This window comes from Pyrus communis, chromosome 15, assembly GCF_041283825.1.
Source record: "Pyrus communis isolate YQ-2024b chromosome 15, ASM4128382v1, whole genome shotgun sequence".
Taxonomy (NCBI): domain Eukaryota; kingdom Viridiplantae; phylum Streptophyta; class Magnoliopsida; order Rosales; family Rosaceae; genus Pyrus; species Pyrus communis.
This window is the reverse complement of record NC_142579.1, coordinates 38,060,260-38,079,717: the sequence shown is the minus strand read 5'-3', so window position 1 is coordinate 38,079,717 and position 19,458 is coordinate 38,060,260. Positions and strand designations below refer to the sequence as shown.

Sequence of the window (19,458 nt, the reverse complement as noted above, 5' to 3'; positions counted from 1 at the left end):
AAAAGTCAGCCTCATTTTAATTGAAGAAGTAGGTACTTAGTCACTCACAGTAATTTTCGTCGACTGAAAGCTTACTCCATTTTGTAGGGTCAAAACAAATTGGATGGTGGGACTTCCATGACTTTAGGAACCAACCAGATGTGGATACCAAGATCTCACAAATTTTGGACAACCCTTTAAATGAGCTTACACCACTTTTCAAGAGTATGGTCATAATTATTCATTCACTAGAGTCAACGTAACTTTTCGAAGGCCTATTGGTACACTAAAGTTGAAGGTAGAGAAAGTTTTTAGAAGTCCAATTTTAAGGTTCGAGCCCACTAAATAGAGCTCTAGACATGTCCAAAGAATAACCTGTTTTGATACAATGATAAACGTTTTAGACCTAATATATATAGTCCACCACCAACATCATTGATATGTGTCCCATCTTACCCATATATTACCAGGCGTTGGATTTTATCACAAAAAAATACTTGGTGTATTAGGTGAGAACTCCCACATATAATAATCCATAAATTATTGTTGTTGTTTTTTTTTTTTTTTTTTTTTTTTCCAATGAGAACTTTGTTCTCTAGCATTATCATGTTTCTCTTTTCACATAATGATAAGCGGAAGAGAAATACTAAGAAAATTCTCTTGAAAGAATAATATTCGGACATTACTGAAAGAAAGAGAACATGAAACTTTGTATCCATAGAAGTCAATTTGGATACTTAGAGAATATATATTGGGGGTTGAAAGGCATAGAACATGAATTATTACACGTTTCATTGAGTACTGTAGTTTCTTATTCCTATAGGCTATAAGGGGCTGCTGTGTATCTTTGTGGGGCTTCAAACCTTGATGACCTTTCTTTTACTAGCAAGACTAGTTTTTTAAAATGTTAGTGCGCACTGCGCACGTGGTACCAAGATTGAACACTTGCAGTCGACCACTTTTAGTAATGCTTCAAGATCTTTGGATTATGCTTAGACCAAGTCTTGATTAATTTTGTATTAGCTAGACTAAAATCATTGATATCACCATTTTTTGTTAGGAAAACGATGATTAGAATGACGTTTAACCTCCATTGGTATTTGTTTAACTCGTATATTTTATATCTAGTGGCTTCCCATCTTGTTCATCAATTGTGAGTTGCTTCTCACCCGTGCAAAAAATTTGTCCGTTAATTGAAAGGCGCGACCAAACCACTAATTATGTGTTAACATTTATGAATCACTGGGTAATGCCCTTATGTTATATAACACGTGTATCTATTTGTTAATAAAAAATAATTATTAACACGTAAAAAAGTCATTGCCCTTTGTTTCCTAGTGAAAAAAGTGAGAGAATGAGGAAGGTAGAATGATTTTTCTGATGCTCTAATAATAATTTTTTATTAGCTTTGTACCCTAATTTTATGAATATTAATTTTTTTTCATCTATTCATATTATAATCTATGAATTAATAAAATCACATAACGATGAGATTATTATATTCAAAATCTCTCTCATTCTTAGAAATCAAATCATGATGAAAGCTCTAACTTATTTGTTGTCTATGATTGACATGGCTTGGATAACCTATATTAGATTCAATGAATGTTCAAAAGTGCTACTTCTTACTATATATTTGTATCATCTCTCTAATAGAAATATGACCCACGCACGTTGGCAGGTCCTACCTCTATTAGAAATATGGTACAAATGATATTACAAATAGATGGTAATTGTAGCATTACTCATGAATGTTAGATAAAAATATGGATGTCAACTTGCATAGTTTTGTGTAAGTGGTAGAATGTAGAGAAGTCATGAAAAAAATTCTCTCTTAATCCTTATTTTTGTGGGGATTAGGAAAAGTAAGCTTTCTTCATGGTTTTTCTATGGTCTACCTTCACTTGAACAAAATATAGAAATTGGTATATTTTCATTCAAAACTCAATAATATTGGTGAGTTTTCCAAGCCAAATCAAAATCCAGGACAACCGACATGGCCTAGTGTACTTAATTAGATCGACTTGGGTCGTGGTGATTTCATAATATTGGGTATTTGGAGGGCTTGGAATTGGCGACAGAATCATGGCCAGATGCTTAAGTGCTCAACTGAAAAAAATGGCATTACGTACGTACAGTTCGAAGTATACTCGATCAGGGAATATACTAAAGATTCAGTCAAAAGGAGATTTATAGCCTGTATCCCCAAACAATATCCTATTCCTAGTTTGGTACTTATACACACACACACACACACACACACACACACACACACACACACACACACATATATATATATACACACATATATATAGCCTGTATCCCCAAACAATATCCTATTTCTAGTTTGATACTTATATATATATATATATATATTAAAAAGAGACTAGTTGGTGGTTTCGTTACGACAGTCTACCCTTTCGGAGACCAAGAAAACTCACAGAGGCATTTTAGCCTCCTCTGGCCACCATCGTGCGATTCACCAGTGGTAGAAATTGAATCCATAACGTATCGTATGAAATAAGGGCCTAAAATTCGTCTTCAACGGCCACCCCTATGATGGTTTTTTTTTAAAAAAAATTTTGGGTCCCCCTGTGATGGTTTGATAATTATCATACATGATTCATGATAACCAGCGCACAAAACGGCCTTTAATTTTCACACCATTTGACTGCACTATATATATATATATATATATTACTATAAAAACTTAGCTAACTCAAATTGTATACAAAATTCAACCGTGAGCATTTAATTAGATGACTTTTTACTAAACCTTAGTGTTAGATTTGATTTTAAAATTTTAATGATGAAATTTTAACTTATTTAATTTGCATCTTTGATTTTCTGCTTAACAATTGCATTATTACTATTAGTACTTGATAGGAATTAAGACATACATTGTAAACCTTTTACTAAACTATAGCAAAGATTAATTAGTTTCTCTTGGGGTATGCGTAGTACTCTATTTCCTTCGACTGAGTTACAAGTTCCAGCAAGATTTTAATGTGCTCACCGATCGTGCATCATCATTCTTATATAGGCTAGATATTTGTTCCATCTTTGATGATTTGTATTACTTCAAAATAGTTGAATATGCATGAATGGTTACAGCACAGTAGGTCAAGTGTTGGATTCATGCCAGAAACGTCTCATCAGGCTCTGGCTAGTGGGTCTGGATGTTTCGCACCATTTAAATTCTTCCTTAATTTGTTGAAGCATTACATACATTTTAATCCCCACAGCTAAACTTGATTAGCCAGGCTAGAAAACATATTTGAAAAACAATGTACGCAAGTTGGAAACATACACATGGTTATGCATGGGACATGCATATTCAGAGAATCTTGAGGAGGGGAGCATATAATCATTTAACCGTTTACTTCTCGATTAATTTACTAAGTACCTCTTTGAATTTGCTCAAATTTCATTTTTCAAGTATTTCACTCCACTACGCCAACTCCCCAGCTCAAACTCTATATATACCCTCCAATGCAGTCAGTTGGAACCACAGCACACCTCTCTCTCTCTCTCTCTCTCTCTCTCTCTCTCTCTCTCTCTCCCGTCAGTTTGTTTTCTAAACTAATCTTATTATCATGGCCAATGGCAAGCTCAGTGTGCTTCTTCTTGTTCTAATTTTCTCTTATGGGATCATTTCAACTGAAGAAAGGTTTCTGAAAACAGATCATACGAACGGAGGATCAACATCAATGATCAGTGACGACAATTATCTCAACTCGCGCCGAAATGTGTTGGGAAATGAATTATCAGACTCTGTGCCACCGGTTCGAACCGATTCTGGTGGCGATTCCCACCGGTCCACAACGCCGGGGCACAGTCCTGGTGCTGGCCATGACGCTGGTCATTCTGCTGGACCTCAAGCAGTAGAGAGCCAAACCAGTAAATTAAATCATTATTAACTTCTTTATTTGTATATGGGTCCAATTAAGTTCATGACTATCATGAACTGCAATCGTTAGCCCAAAAAAGAAAAAAAGAAAAAAAAGAACTGCAGTCGGTCATATACATATTAAGAATATTAGTTAATCGTTCATATATATATATATATATATGTGTGTGTGTGTGTGTGTGTGTGTGTGTGTGTATGTATGTGTGTGTGTAATTTGGTTGTAAAATATTATTCTAGTTTTCATCTATAGTTAGACTGTATAGTGTATTTTATTTTTATCTATGATCTTATATGTAAGTGCTTCCTTTATGTAGTTGGAGAGATAATATAGATGTGTGTCATCCATTGTATCAATTAATATAAATTTGGATTTTATTTGTAAGGAGCTTTTATGTTTGATTCTCAAATAACAAGTTTGATAACAAATTATTATGATTGTACCTTTTGAAGAATACAAACCCACATGGAAACTTGACAAAATATTACTACTTTTACATGAATGGTTACACTACAAATATCATCGAGACCTTTCATTTATGATAAAATTCAACACCTCTCAGGCTGTGCGTGTAATAAAATGAGATAATATCGATATAATTATAGTGGGCCGCAAAATTGACTCTTAAATCATGACAGTATGATTATATAACTTAGCTGAATTACATATTTCGTTCAACCTGTGGTTCTTATCTCAATTCGCTATGTCCTTCAACCTGTGGTTTACTGATTTTCGAATTCAAGGGCCTTTGGCCTCTGCCCTGTGCACAGCGTGACAAAAATAAAGCTATTTGAATCATTTTCTGAGACCATTCACGTCATAATTTATTAAACTGAGACTTATGTATATCGATCAGTTTCACTTTTATTAGATATGTGATTTAATATGTGATTCATGTAAATTTAGGACTACTAGTGAAACTTATGTCATGAACAGAACATAACGTATTATCACACGACTCAAGAAAAATGTTTAATTAAAGGAAATTTGTGATATTTTTTTTTACCAGCTCTGGAAAACAAAGGATGTAACTGCTCTGTCAAACCTAAAATTCTGACAAGTCTTCAGCCTTTTTTCCGGAACGTCAAGCACTTCTTTCCTTCTCCATGCAATGGCAGTTATAAGTTTCTCTTCTTCGTGAGTCTTGAAGAAAGAGTATGTCAGAGCAGTGAAATGTTGCTCATCAAACTTTCCCATATATACCCTTCATAACATTCAGTTTAAAGAACACCTACCTCTCTCTTTCTCTCTCTCTCTCTCTCTCTCTCTCATGGCGCTCGTAGCCAACAGATCCAAGCTTCTGTGGCTAAATATGTTTCTTTTTGCATTGATTCTCTCTTATGGAATCATTGCAGCTGAAGCAAGATTGTTGAACACAGCAGACACAAATTCAGCTGTTTAAGATCCTATGCCGTCTATGCCGGCATCATTACAGGAAGCAAAGCCGCCTGCTTCATCCAAATACAAACCAAACACCCCAGAGCTATGCGGCAGTAGATGAAGACACCTCTCTCCTGCCTACAACACCAGGATCATGTTAAATGTAGTAATATTCCATGGTATATCAATATAATTAAAAATTAATACTCTTCTCCCAATATATTTTTCTGCATGGTTAAGTTTTGCATAGCTTGAATTTAATTATTAAAAATCTATAAATAGTGTATAGTGTGCATAATTTAAAGGGTCCCTCGCACATATGTAACTAGCGCGTAGCGCGCCTGATTCAAAAAAGCCTTGGTACCATATGACATGTGATTTCGATTTAGATAAATATTGTAAGAGGCCTCGGAGCGCCTGTGATAATGAAAAGGCCTCTCGTATGCGCAGAAGCGCATGTCGAGAAGTAGTCTAAATTAAAGGGGAGGGAAGATGGTTTGAACCCAAAACATATTGAGTTGAAAGGAAGATCGTAACCATCAGGACACTCCATTACTTTGTAATTATGATCACTCAAAAGTGATAAACTTTATAGACCCAACATGGTCCACCACCAAAATCATCGATTTGTGTTAACTTAACCATATATTACTAGGTCATAAAAAGTCTTAGTGATATTAGGGGTGAAAACTCCTATATAGTAATTGTATATTATTTGTCATATGCTCGATGTGGGGTCTCATTATCCAACAAGTCCCCTCATGAGTGGCCTCACACAAGGTCACAAGGGAAATTAGTTCCCATATCGAGAACTGGTCAAGTGATTATACCGTAGCTTATGCAACTTTTCAAGAGCCCGATCTTTAGTTAAGAACTAGAGCCAACACAATTTCTGAGGGCCCAGTTATTCAATATCTTTAAGCTGAAACTAGCGCAACTTTTTGAAAGCCCAACCCAAGGAGGCAAATTAGATCCAAGTAAATCGAGTCAAAACGTATCAAAAGAATAATCTGCTCTGAAATCATGATAAACTTTATAAGCCCATCATGATTCACCACCAACATCACCGATATATCGCTCCATCTTTAATGAATATTGTATTACTTAAAAAACATATATTTATGAATAAGAAATAAGGTAAAACATTAACGCTGCATCGCTTTCACATGAAATATGATATGTACTTTTGGTTAAACGAAGATCATGAATCTGCTCGACCATGTTGGCCATGTAAAACAGTTGAATATGCATGAATGGTTACAGGCTTAGTACCGCACATTCCTATAGGTCAAATGTTGGATTCATGCCAGAAACGTCTCATCCGGCTCCGGCTAGTGGGTCTGGATGTTTCGCACCATTTAAATTCTTCCTTAATTTATTGAAACATTAGATACAATTTAATCCCTACAGCTACCCTTAATTAGCCAGGCTAGAAAATACATTTGAAAAACATTGTAAAGCAAGTTAGAAACATACATAAGGCTATGCACGGGACATGAAAATTGAGAGAATCTTGAGGAGAGGAACATATAATCATTTAACCGTTTAAATCTTAATTAATGTACTAAGTACCTCTTTGAATTTGCTCGAATTTCATATTTCAAGAATTTCACTCCACTACGCCAACTCCCCAGCTCAAACTCTATATATACCCTCCATTGCATTCAGTTGGAACCACAGCACACCCCTCTCTCTCTCTCTCTCTCTCTCTCTCTCTCTCTCTTTCATCAGTTGTTTTCTAAACTAATCTTATTATCATGGCCAATGGCAAGCTCAGTGTTCTTCTTGTTGTTCTAATTTCCTCTTATGGGATCATTTCAACTGAAGAAAGATTTCTGAAAACAGATCACACGAACGGAGGATCGACATCAACGTTCAGCCGCGACAATTATCTCAACTGGCGCCGAAACCTGTTCGAAAATGAATTATCAGACTCTGTGCCACCGGTTCTAGGCTATCACAGTACTTCCGATTACCGGCCCACAACACCGGGGCACAGTCCCGGTGCTGGTCATTCTGTAGGACCTAAAGTAGAGCCAAATCAGTAAATTAAGTAATTATTAATGCAATCGTTAGCCAAAAAAATAAAAAATATGAACTGCAATCGATCATACATATATATTAAGAATATTAATTAAGGCTTTATTAGCATGTACCTTAGCTTTCTATATAAATATTTTATTTTCATCTGTGATCTTATATGTAAGTGTTTCCTTTATGTATTTGGATATATATATATATATATATACACGTATGTATGTATATATATGTCCTCCGTTGTATCAATTAGTATAAATTTGAATTTTGTTTCTCAATGTATTACTTGATTTCAAAGCTTGATCGTTTGCATATTTGTAACAAATATTGTGTAACTATACATGTTCTATTGCAAATTAACTTACCAACGACATCTTAAACCATACTGAAGGCTTTACTTTTTTAAAAAAGATACATCAACGTAAAGTTGGACTTTTTTTTTTTTTTTTTTTTAATTTCCCATCCACTTTTATGGGTTAAATTAGCCCTCAGAAATTCCATGATATATAGGAGTTACAGTTTTTAACCGTGTGAACTATAATATGATCATTCAACAACACGCCTACGACATGGACCAGCCATCACTTACGGTCTTATTTAACATTGGTACTTTTGAACCTGTATTTTTAAAAAAAACTTATGGGTAACCATAACATAATAATTGATATCTGCCACTATCAGATGATTTAGTACCACTCAGATTTAGTATTTGTCGTCACTTGTGAGTATGAGTTTTTATGTTCTATTGTCACAAATGATAAATTTAGTAACTAATTATTATGGTGGTATACTTTTTCAAGAATGCAATACCACGTCGAAAACTTGATAAGATATAATACTAATTATACATAATGGTTTCACTACAAATAACACTGAGGCGTTTTGTGATAAAACACAACACCTCACGGGCTATGCATGTGATAAAATTGAGACAATATCGATATAATTAATAGTAGACCGCTAACCGGACTCTCAAATCTTGACATTCCACTATATAACTTAGCTCACTTCTCCATTTCGTTCAAACCTGTGGTTTTCGAATTGAGAGGCCTTTGGCCTCTGCCCTGTGCACAGAGTGACATAAACAAAGCTATTTGAATCATTTTCTCAGACCATGCACATTTTAAACTACTAGTGAAACTTATGCCATGAACAGAACGTAACGTATAATCACACGACTCAAGAAAAAATGTTTAATTAAAGGAAATTTGTGATTTTTTACTGGAAAACAAGGATGTAACTGCTTTGACAAACCTGAAATTCTGACAGGTCTGCAGCCTTTTTTTCCGGAACACCAAGCAATTCTTTCCTTCTCCATGCAATGGCAGATGTAAGTTTCTCTGCCTCGTGAGTCTTGAAGAAAGAGTGTGTGAGAGCAGTAAAATGCTGCTCATCTAACTATCCTATATATACCCTTCATAACATTCAATTGAAAGAACACCTCCATCTCTCTCTCTCTCTCTCTCTCTCTCTCTCTCTCATGGCGCTCGTAGCCAAAAGATCCAAGCTTCTGTGGCCAAATGTGTTTCTTCTTGCATTAATTCTCTCTTATGGAATGATTGCAGCTGAAGCAAGGTTGTTGAACACAGAAGACACAAATTCAGCTGTTCAAGATCCTATGCCGCCCATGCCGGCATCATTGCATGAAGCAAAGCCGCCTGCTTTGTCCAAATACAAACCAAATACCCCAGAGCTATGCGGCAGTAGATGAAGGCACCTTTCCCCTACCTATAACACCAGGATCATGTGAAATGTAATATCCCATGGTGCATAAATAATAAAAAAAAATAATTCTCTTCTCCCTTTATCTTTTTCTGCATTGTTAAATTTATAGTTTGAATTTAATTATTTTCTTTGCTTTTGCCAAGGATCTTTATATATGAATAATACTTGCATCCTCCAATTGAAAATAGGAATAAGTAACGCTTAACGCGTGTTGAAAAAATTAGGTCTAATTACTATATTAAATCACATAGAAAATCAAGAAATAATTCATGCAATTATATATCAAAGTAATGCATGCACATGAGTAACCAATGTTAAATGAACATGACATAATGGACTAAAAAAACCTAGAAATACAGTCCAGGCAAATGTTGGACACTTTGTCCTTAAGACAGTTTATGCTCCACTACGGTGCTCATAGTTGATCGGCGGTTGTCTCCTAAGATACAATGATCACGTCCTTATAATAGTAGCACTCCAAATCACAAGGCTCTATGAACCACGATTGTGTTGAAAACTCTCTTATAGGGACTCAATGAGACTCTCTAATATTTAGTGCACTCTATGTATGATTATGTAAAAATGAAAAGTTTTTTTTATGATTATAGGGGGTTTCTCTATTTATAGAATTTGAGATACCTCTTTGGAAAGTATGTAACTAGTCATGAAGAGTCAAATATTGCAACTCTACATTTGAATAAACACATTTTTCTACCAAAACGCTCCACTTCTAATTTCCATTCAATTATTTAATTGGGTAAAGTACAAAAAACTACCTCACCTATTGGTGTCACGACACTTTCATACCTCATCTTTTAAAATTGACAATGTCATACCTCATTTTTAGAAATTGTGTCACTGTTATACCTTCCGTTAGTTTGGCCGTTTATTTCTCAATAAAATGCTGACGTGGCTTGATCCGAAACCCATTTTTTATTAAAAAATTAATAAAATATTATTAAAAACAAAAAAATCATTTAATATTATTAAAATATTAAAATAATAAAAAAAAGTACATAAAAAAATAAACCTCTCCTTTCGTCCCTCCCTCCTCTCTCTCTCTCTCTTCCCCATCTTCCTGCAACCCAAAAAGAAGAAGGAGGAAGAAGAAGAAGAAGAAGAAGAGAGAGAAAAAAAAAAAACCCCAAACCAAACCCAGTTTGTCCCCCCACCACAAACCCAACCCCCTGCAACCCAAAAAGAAGGAGGAGGAAGAAGAAGGAAAAAAAAAAACCAACCCCAACCCAACCCGAAGGAGGAGGAGGAAGAAGAAGAAGAAGAAAGAAAGAAAGAAGAAGAAAGAAAGAAAGAAGAAGAGGAAGAAGAAGAAGAAGGAATAAAAAATAAAAAAATGAGAAACTATCGTCCTCCCTCCCCCCCCCCCCCCCATACCCGCCCACCAACCCACCCTGCAAAAGAAAAACAAGAAGAAGAAGAGAGAAGGAAGAAAAAAAAGAAAAGAAACCAACCTCAACCCAACCCGAAGGAAGAAGAAGAAGAAGAAGAAGAAGAAGAAGAAGAAGAAGAAGAAGAAGAAGAAGAAGAAGAAGAAGAAGGAAAAATAAAAAAATAAAAATTGGGAAACTCTCGTCCTCCCCCCCCCCCCCCCCCCAATTTTCTCCGTGCCCAGGTTCTCAACCTTCGAAATCGCCCTGGCGAAGGTTTTCCAATTCCACCTCAACGGGTTGCAGGTTATAGGTGTGAGGTTGGGTGCAAAGAATGGGTGCAAAGGTGGGGAGGTTGGGTGTGGAGAGTGGGTGCGGGGAGAAGAGGGGGTGGGGAGCGAGGAAAACAAATTTTTATTTTTTTTTTCTCTTCTTTTTTTTCTGGGTTGCAGTTGCAGAAAAGGGGGAAGAAGATGAAGATGGGGGGAAGAGAAAGAAGGGGGGAAGGGGACGAACTGATGTTGTGATGTTGGTTCATTTTTTTTAATAACTTTTCTTTATTATTTTAATATTTAAAAAATATTAAATGATTTTTTTAGTTTTTAATAATTTTTTAATAAAAAATGGGTCCCGGATCAAGACACATCAACATTTAACTGAGAAATAAACGGCCAAGCTAACGGAAAGTATAACATTGACACAAATTCGTAAGATGAGGTATGACATTGTCAATTTTAAAAGATGAGGTATGAAAGTGTCGTGATACCAATAATTAAGGTAGTTTTTTGTACTTTACCCTATTTAATTTAATATAATAATAATAATAATAATAATATTAAATTTTCTAACAACGCAGTGATAAAAAAAATCTTTAAGTAATGTATAGATCATGTAATTTAAAATGGTATCTTGCACATATGTAATTGGCGTGTAGTGCGTCTAATTAAAATAAAATAAAATAAAATAAAAAAGCCTTAATACCATATGACACGTGATATCAATTTACATAGATATTTTAAGGCGCGTGTAGTGCCTGTGATAATAAAAATGTCTCTCGCATGCACGTGAAGGTGGGAAGAAGGTTTAAACCCGAAAAATACTAAGTTAAAAAGAAAGACCGTAACCACTAGGATAATTCATTACTTTGTAATCACTTTTTGAGACCATATGCACATTTTAAACCACATCTTAATTTATTAAATTGAGACTTATGCATATAGATCGATAAGTTTCACTTCTATTAGATATGTGATTTAACATGTATAACGTATAATCACACGACTCAAGAAAAATGTTTAATTAAGGAAATTTGTGATTCTTTTTTTATTTGGATCACCTCCTAAGTTCAGGAGGCTGAGCCTCCTGAGCAAAGCACACGGACCGTTGGATCAAAATCCAACGGGTACAATTATTATAACTTTTAGAATGCCTCTCTGTTTATAGCTGTAAGATCAAAATCCAACGATTCATGTGCTTTGCTTATGAGGTTCAGCCGAGAGGATCCAAATCCTCTTTTTACCCAGCACTGGAAAATAAGGAAGTAACTGCTTTGCCAAACTTGAAATTCTGGCAGGTCTTCAGCCTTTTTTCCGGAACACCAAACAAATTTTTCCCTCTCGATGCAATGGCAGTTATAAGTTTCTCTTCCTCGTGAGTCTTGAAGAAAGAGTGTGTGAGAGCAGTAAAATATTGCTCATCTAATTACCATCCCATGCATCCCCTTCATAACATTCAGTTGAAAGCACACACCTCTCTCTCTCACCCATGAGTGTAGCGCCCTTGCTAATAAAAAAAGCTTGTCGCATGAACGGTGTGCATATATCGGTTAGTCTAAATTAAGGGTGAGGGGAAAATGGCGAGGGTTTGAACTCGAAATATAATAAGTTAAAAAAAAAAAAAAAAAAGACCGTAACCATTCGGACATTCCACCACTTTGTAATTATGATCAGTCAACAATGATAAACTTTATGGGTACGTTTGTTGTACCGGACTAACTGGACTGACTTTAGGGACTAACCTAGACTAGCTTAGATTCAACTAAGTTGGACTAACTTAATGAAGCGTTTGATGCAATGTCAGACTAAAAAGTTGGATAATAACAAATTCTAATATTATATTATTTACTCATATTTATATAATACTACTACTGTCTATTTTTTTTCATTCTAGAAACCTCCAATTTCCATTCCCAATTCTTTTCCGCTAATCCCCTTTTTCTTCCTAATTTTGCTCGGTCCCTTTCTCTTTGTTTCTTCCTAATTTTTCTTCACCCTTCTCCCTCTTTCTCTTCGTCTCTCTCTCTCTTTTCATCTCCATCTTTTTCTTCCTATTCTTCTCCATTCATCTCCTTTCTTCCTAATTTTTCTAGGACCCAATTAGCGAATCAAAACCCAAATCAGAGTCTGGGTCACCTGGGTATTAATGGGTTTGCTTCTTTGGCGTCAATGGCGAAGGTCTGGGATTAAGGAGTCTGGACTAGGTGCACTGTGATTAGAGAGACTACTGTGCGTTTCAAATGAAAGGGGTGAAGCAAGGCATAGTTTGTATATGGGACTTGGGTTCCGAATCTTGTGAGGAACAAGTAGATGGGACGGGCGAAGCGAGGAGGGACGAAGCAGGGAGGAGTTGGCTTAGCAGTCCGGCCGCGGGGGGTCTTGCTAAGACCCTTTAGCGAAGTTCTTAGTCCCGTTTAGTCGGGACGAGTCTTAGTAAAGCTTGTCCAGGTTTGTATCAAACATGGGACTAGACTGACACTTAGTCCAGTCCAGTCTAGTGAATGCTAGTGAGTGCAAACAAACGCACCCTTGAGGTCGCTAAAACCTCCTAGTGAGGGATTTAGTCAGGGTGAGTCCTCTTTTATCCTATTAAGCTTAGTCTTGCTTGTAACAAACACATGCTTATACTAATATGTAATCTGGTCCAGTTAAGTGAAACTTAACGAGGCCAAGCACACGCGTCCTATAGGACCAACATGGTCCACCACCAGATCACCGATATTGTCCCAACGTAACGGCCTATTACTAATTGTTGAATTTTGTCACAAAATGCCTTAATGATATTAAAGGTGAAACTCTCATATATGAATTATATATTATTTTGTCTATACCTGATTTGAGATCTTATTATGCAATACGCCCCCTAACAAGTTGCTTCACACAAGGTCACAAGGGGAACCAATTCCCACATCGAGAACTTGTCAAGTCATTGTACAGGAGCTAATGCAACTTTTCGAGAGCCTGGTCATCATGCAGGGATTGGAGTCAACACAACTTTTTGAGCATGAGCTAGCACAATTTTTAGAAAGCCCAACTTAAGAAGGTAAGTTCCACTCCAGTAAATCAAGCGTAGGGCGTGTCGAAAGAATAGCTGCTCTAATACCACGGTAAACTTTACAGTCCTAGCATGGTTGACTACCATCACGGATATTGTCCCAACTTAATCACTTATTATTAGGTGTTGGATTTTATCAACAAAAACCTTATGGGGTGGAAACTCTCATATATTAATTGTATACTATTTTGTCATATGCCTGATTTAAAATCTTATTCTCCAACAAAAAGAATGACATTTTTAAGAATTACATCACAATTCATCCCTTAGTCATAATTTTTGTGACAATTAATGTCTAATTTGGTAATGCATTGTGGTCAAACTCAAACATATTACGCTAAAGCTATTTTTTATTTTTGTGTTAGAGATGACGAAAAATAGTACATAAGGAAAATGAGGAGTATATAAGAGCAAAAATGGTAGGAGAAATGTAGAAGATTAGAGGATAGTACTTGTGTTCGTAAAAACTTAAGGGTTGTGATTTTCACACCCTTAATTACTTTTCTCACACTCCTTTTTAATTTTTAATACTTAATTGGTATCCTACTATTTAATCTTCCATATATACCCTTCTTACTTTTTAATGGTAATTAATGAAAGATTAAATAGAGAGGGGTATATATGGAAGATTAAATAGTAGGATACAAATTAAGTACTAAAAAAATATGAAAGGAGTATGAAAAAAGTAGTTAAGGGTGTGTGAAAATCACAACCCAAAACTTAATTGTCAACTTATTTATGATTTATTTTCACAGTACAACATTTTAATTGGAACAGTATACTTAATGAAAGTTACTATATTAAAAAAAGAAGAAAAAAAAGTGCATGAATTTATTGTGAAATGATTAATCACCGTTGAATCTAGCCCTTAACTCCTAGTTGTTGATTGCGGCTACCATTCTCTCTCCATCTTTCTCTCTCACCCTCAAAATCTAACTCGATTTGAATTGATTTTGATACTTTCCTTCTATTGTCGGCAACCCTTGTGTTCTGCAACCTTGTTCCATCTATAGCTTTCCAGAAGAGGACCCAATCTTCAGTTTGCCAACACAAACACCCTCCTCTGCCCTTTCCCCTGACCTCCGTACTTATCCGCGTTCGGTAAAAAAAGAGAAGGATTTTCTCTTTTTGTTTTTTTTTTGTCCTCATCTTCTTTCATTTTATTTAAACGATCACAGTTAAATCATTAAAAAAAAAATGTGAAAGACGGAGATGAAAAAAATAAAAATAAAATAAAAAAAGAAAGAAAGAAAGAAAAGAATCCTAATCCAATAAAAAAAATAAGGATTTCTTTTCACCTCAATAAATCCTCACTGAAATCCAAGAACAGAGCGTGAAGTCACGCGGTAGATCCAAAAAGCCCCAATAGTATTATAAAAAATAAAAATAAAAAAGGAAATATTTTCGTTACGAGGACAAAGGGCAGCTGGCGGCGGATCAACAAAACAGTATACTTGTGCTTATAACTTATCAGTTGTGTGTGTGATCCAACGGTGGACAACAGACCCCACCGTTTCATCCGTCGGTGGAGAAACCAACCGCATTTTACGAAGCCAACCCATGAATCCGTCGTCCTCACAAATAATAAATCCTCCCCTTCCTCCCGCAGCCCAAGCCCCTCGTCCCTCCCTCTTACTTTCTCTCTCTAAAACCTCCAGATTCGGAAAAGCTTTCTCTCTTTCTCCCTTTAGAACTCCCAGAAGTACTTCTCAGATTCGTTGAATCCATAACTTTCTAAATTTCGAATTTAACTGCGTCGGTTAGCGGAAGGAGAGAGAAGAAAGAGTGTGTTTTTGTGGTGTGAGGATGCAATCGAACGGCTCTGATTCGTCAGTGCAGCAGCAGGAGGAGCAGCAACAGAGTAATAACCAACGGCCGCAGCCGCAACAGGCTCAAGCTCAGACGACGCCGCCGCCGCCGCCGCAGCAGCAGCAGTGGATGGGGATGCAGTACCCGGCGGCGGCGATGGTAATGCAGCACCAGATGATGCCGCCGCAGCATTACGCGACGCCTCCGCCTCCGCCGCAGCACTACATGGCGTACCACCAATACCAGCAGCAGCAGTACGTACAACACCTCCAGCAGCAGCAGTTGGGATCTAGCGGCGGCGAGAATAAGACCATCTGGGTGGGCGATTTGCACCATTGGATGGACGAGAATTACCTCCACACCTGCTTTGCTTCCACCGGCGAGGTCTCTCTCTCTCCTGTCTATATATATATATATGTTCACGTGCACATTTGTATGGGTTTTTTTTTCCTTGTAACGTCGGTATATTAATTCATATTAAAGATGAAAACTTTATTTTGATTTATTTTGAAAATTGATGTTTGAGTTGAAAGTTGGATGCTTTGAGGTTTCTGCTTAATTGGGTTGCAAGCATTTTGCTGGGTTTTAATGACTTTTTGCATGGTTTTATTTGTTCATTTAATTTTGATATAGTTCTGTGTGGGGTTTTATGGGTTGGTATATTTATCTGAGCTGCATTTGGTATACACAGATCCTTTAACAAAAGGGATCTCCATTTTTTTCAAAAAAACAGGGATTAGGTATGGGGTACACTTCACATCGAACTTCAACAATCTATTTTTCAAGTTGCACCTCATAGATCATCCTTGCAAAATATTAGCCAAATCGGAAATGTTTAAGACATCCAATTGGGTTCAAAGAAATTAACGAATACTTTGTTATATAAGAAACAATGAAATTTTATTTTGATAATTAAATAAGCAAATCATTTCGTATTGAATTGAATTTTTGCAAGGATAATCTATGAATCGAGACTTACAAAATAGACGATTCAGATCATTGAAACTCGATGTGGGGTGGGTCCCACACCTAATCCCCATTTTTTGATAAAGGATCTGTTGACTGTTGGTATACATGACAAAAATGGTGCAACTTTTGTGATTTATATAGTCAGTATTATCCGATGCCAAATTAATTTATCCAGTAGACATAGTTATATAGTATAGCGTACCAAACAAGGTCTGAAAATGTTAAGCTAACCCAATTAATGATGGACTAAAGAGGGGATATATAATTATAGTGGTATACTATTGGAAATTTTTGCCCTTGTGGTGGCTAATGCTGGATGGGAAAGGAATGTGCACGAACAACAGTACTTTTTTAGGCTTTTTTTCTCATTTGGGTATTTTGAGGCATTACTAAAAATGTACTGGAAACTGTACATATTTGAGGCACTTGCTGAAAGAAAAGGCCGAAAAGTACAAACCGGAAGAATATATTTTGAGTGCATATTGCTTGTTCTGATTTCTAATTCTGTCAGAAGGTAGATTTTAAAAGTTATGATATTTTGTTTCTCCAGGCATGAAATTGTGTTTATTTGTTTCTTATTTTCTTTCTTCTTTGCAGTCGAAATTTTTTCCGAAACAAACTCGGCTGATTTCTTGAAGAAATTGTTACCTATTGTTTAATTGATCATTACTGCCCTTTTCGATAACATGTATTTCCTATGCCTTGCAGATTGCCTCCATCAAGGTTATTCGCAATAAGCAGACTCTTTTATCAGAGGGCTACGGATTCGTAGAATTTTTTTCACATGCAACAGCTGAGAAGGTTCTACAGAACTACGCTGGCATTCTAATGCCCAACACAGAACAGCCCTTCCGTCTGAACTGGGCTACATTTAGCACGGGTGATAAGCGTTCAGATAATGCTCCTGATCTTTCCATTTTTGTAGGAGATTTAGCTGCAGATGTTACAGATAGTTTATTGCACGAAACTTTTTCTAGTAAATATCCATCTGTTAAAGCTGCAAAAGTTGTCTTTGATGCCAACACTGGCCGTTCAAAGGGTTACGGTTTTGTGAGGTTTGGAGACGAGAATGAAAGGTCACAGGCTATGACTGAAATGAATGGTAGCTTTTGTTCCAGCAGGCCTATGCGCATCGGTGCCGCAACACCTAGGAAATCATCTGCGTATCAGCAGCAATACTCTTCACAAGGTATTTAGTTCTGCTTTTTGATAAGGAGGTGTTTTGTTCTTCTCTTTGGTAAGAAAGGTATTTGCCTCGACTTGCACTCTCTATTTGAAGTTGAGTTTTGGTACTTCAAATCTTTTGTATATATGTAGCAAGGGGTTATATGAATGTCATGCTGTAGTTTTACCTCCATCATGGAATATTTGAATCTACTGCTAGAAGTATTCACTGCTTAGTTAAGGTGTTTAAAGTTCATTTTGGCAAGTAGGAGCCGGTTTTCCCACATATTGCACATAAAATTGATGATATCTTTCTGGAATAGTTGTAATCATCAATCCTCTTCCTTTTGTTGGACTTTTTTTTATTAGCTGTTTGTAGTTTTCTCGTCCTTTGTGATCTATTCACCAGCAAATTAGATTGTTCCGTTTCCAAACGATGGTTTTATATTGTGAAAGAGGCTAATCTCTGCATGACCATGGCTTGAATGTTATGTTCTCTTTTCTCTGCTTATATTTTGTGGTTTGTGCAGGGGGTTATCTTTCAAATGGTACACCAACCCAAGGATTCCAATCTGATGGAGATTCTACAAACACGACAGTGAGTCTTCCAACTTTCATGGTTTTTTAACCAATCGACACTGTGCTTTTCTCTACCCCCTTCGCTGATGTGTATGTCATTTGTAGATATTTGTTGGGGGGCTTGATCCTAATGTTACTGATGAAGATCTCAGGCAGCCCTTCTCTCAGTATGGCGAGATAGTTTCTGTTAAAATACCAGTTGGAAAAGGATGTGGATTTGTACAATTTGCTAACAGGTAAACTGTTCGTCATGATATTGGTCTGCAACACTGGTGGTGGCATAGTTTTTACTTAACAACGAGTTGGGACATGATCCTTTTGACCTCTTGTGACAGAAGTAACGCCGAGGAGGCATTGCCGAAACTGAATGGCACAGTAATTGGCAAGCAAACAGTCCGCCTTTCATGGGGTCGCAATCCAGCAACTAAGCAGGTATATTTCTCCCTTTTCATAACCCCTTCCCAAGTCCACAACGAAACTCGTCTTCTTCGTGTTATGTGAAGAAATACAATTGTAACGCCTCTATCATGTCATTAGTTTTGTTTATTCTCACCACTCTCTTGTTTTCCTTGATTTTGATTTTCAGCAGTTCAGATCGGATTTTGGCAACCAATGGGGAGGTGCCGCCTACTATGGAGGACCTGTTTATGAAGGTTACGGCTATGCTCTACCACCACATCATGACCCAAGCATGTATGCTGCAGCTGCGGCCGCATATGGAGCTTATCCGGTGTATGGCACCCACCAACAACAAGTAAGTTGAGGCAGCAGCTCCTGTGTACGGTAGCAACCTACCAACAGTGAGTAAGCAGCATGAGTAGTTTAGAAATCAGACTTAATGGATCTGTAATTTGCTCAGTTCTCTAGAATTCTTATAAATCCCTCTAATTGTGGAGTGGAACTGAATTTTGACAACTTAAGGTAGTTATGCAAGGGATTTCGTTGATCATTTCTTCACATTTACCTAATTTTTAGGGAAACTATTATTCGATCAGTACCTGGCCTCCATGAATTGACAATATGCGATGCTAGTGCAAAGTTGCCCTTGTGTTATGTTTTACACCGGACTGCAGTCTACTTTAGGGTGAAGACCTGAACAAGTGCTGCAGAAGGCCGTGCCAAGCCAATGCACTGGATTTTACGTAGTATTAGACTGTCAATATAGTAAGATAAATGAACTTAGTTTCGCTATT

The 19,458-nt window shown here is 36.6% G+C and overlaps 1 protein-coding gene across 2 annotated transcripts; it reads left to right on the top strand.

Moving 5' to 3' along the window:
- Window positions 1–15,216: 15,216 nt before the first annotated feature.
- On the top strand, window positions 15,217–19,214 carry LOC137746822 (polyadenylate-binding protein RBP47-like). 2 transcript variants are annotated; one of them, XM_068486837.2, is made up of 6 exons: window positions 15,217–15,937; window positions 17,231–17,711; window positions 18,217–18,284; window positions 18,371–18,501; window positions 18,601–18,697; window positions 18,852–19,214. In XM_068486837.2, exons 1-6 carry the CDS (start codon window positions 15,551–15,553, stop codon window positions 19,026–19,028), a joined length of 1,341 nt encoding a protein of 446 aa, XP_068342938.1. In that variant the 5' UTR covers window positions 15,217–15,550; the 3' UTR covers window positions 19,029–19,214. The 2 variants fall into 2 exon arrangements, with proteins under 2 accessions (XP_068342938.1, XP_068342945.1); XM_068486844.2 differs by having other exon boundaries at window positions 15,322–15,937; window positions 18,855–19,214.
- Window positions 19,215–19,458: the final 244 nt, after the last annotated feature.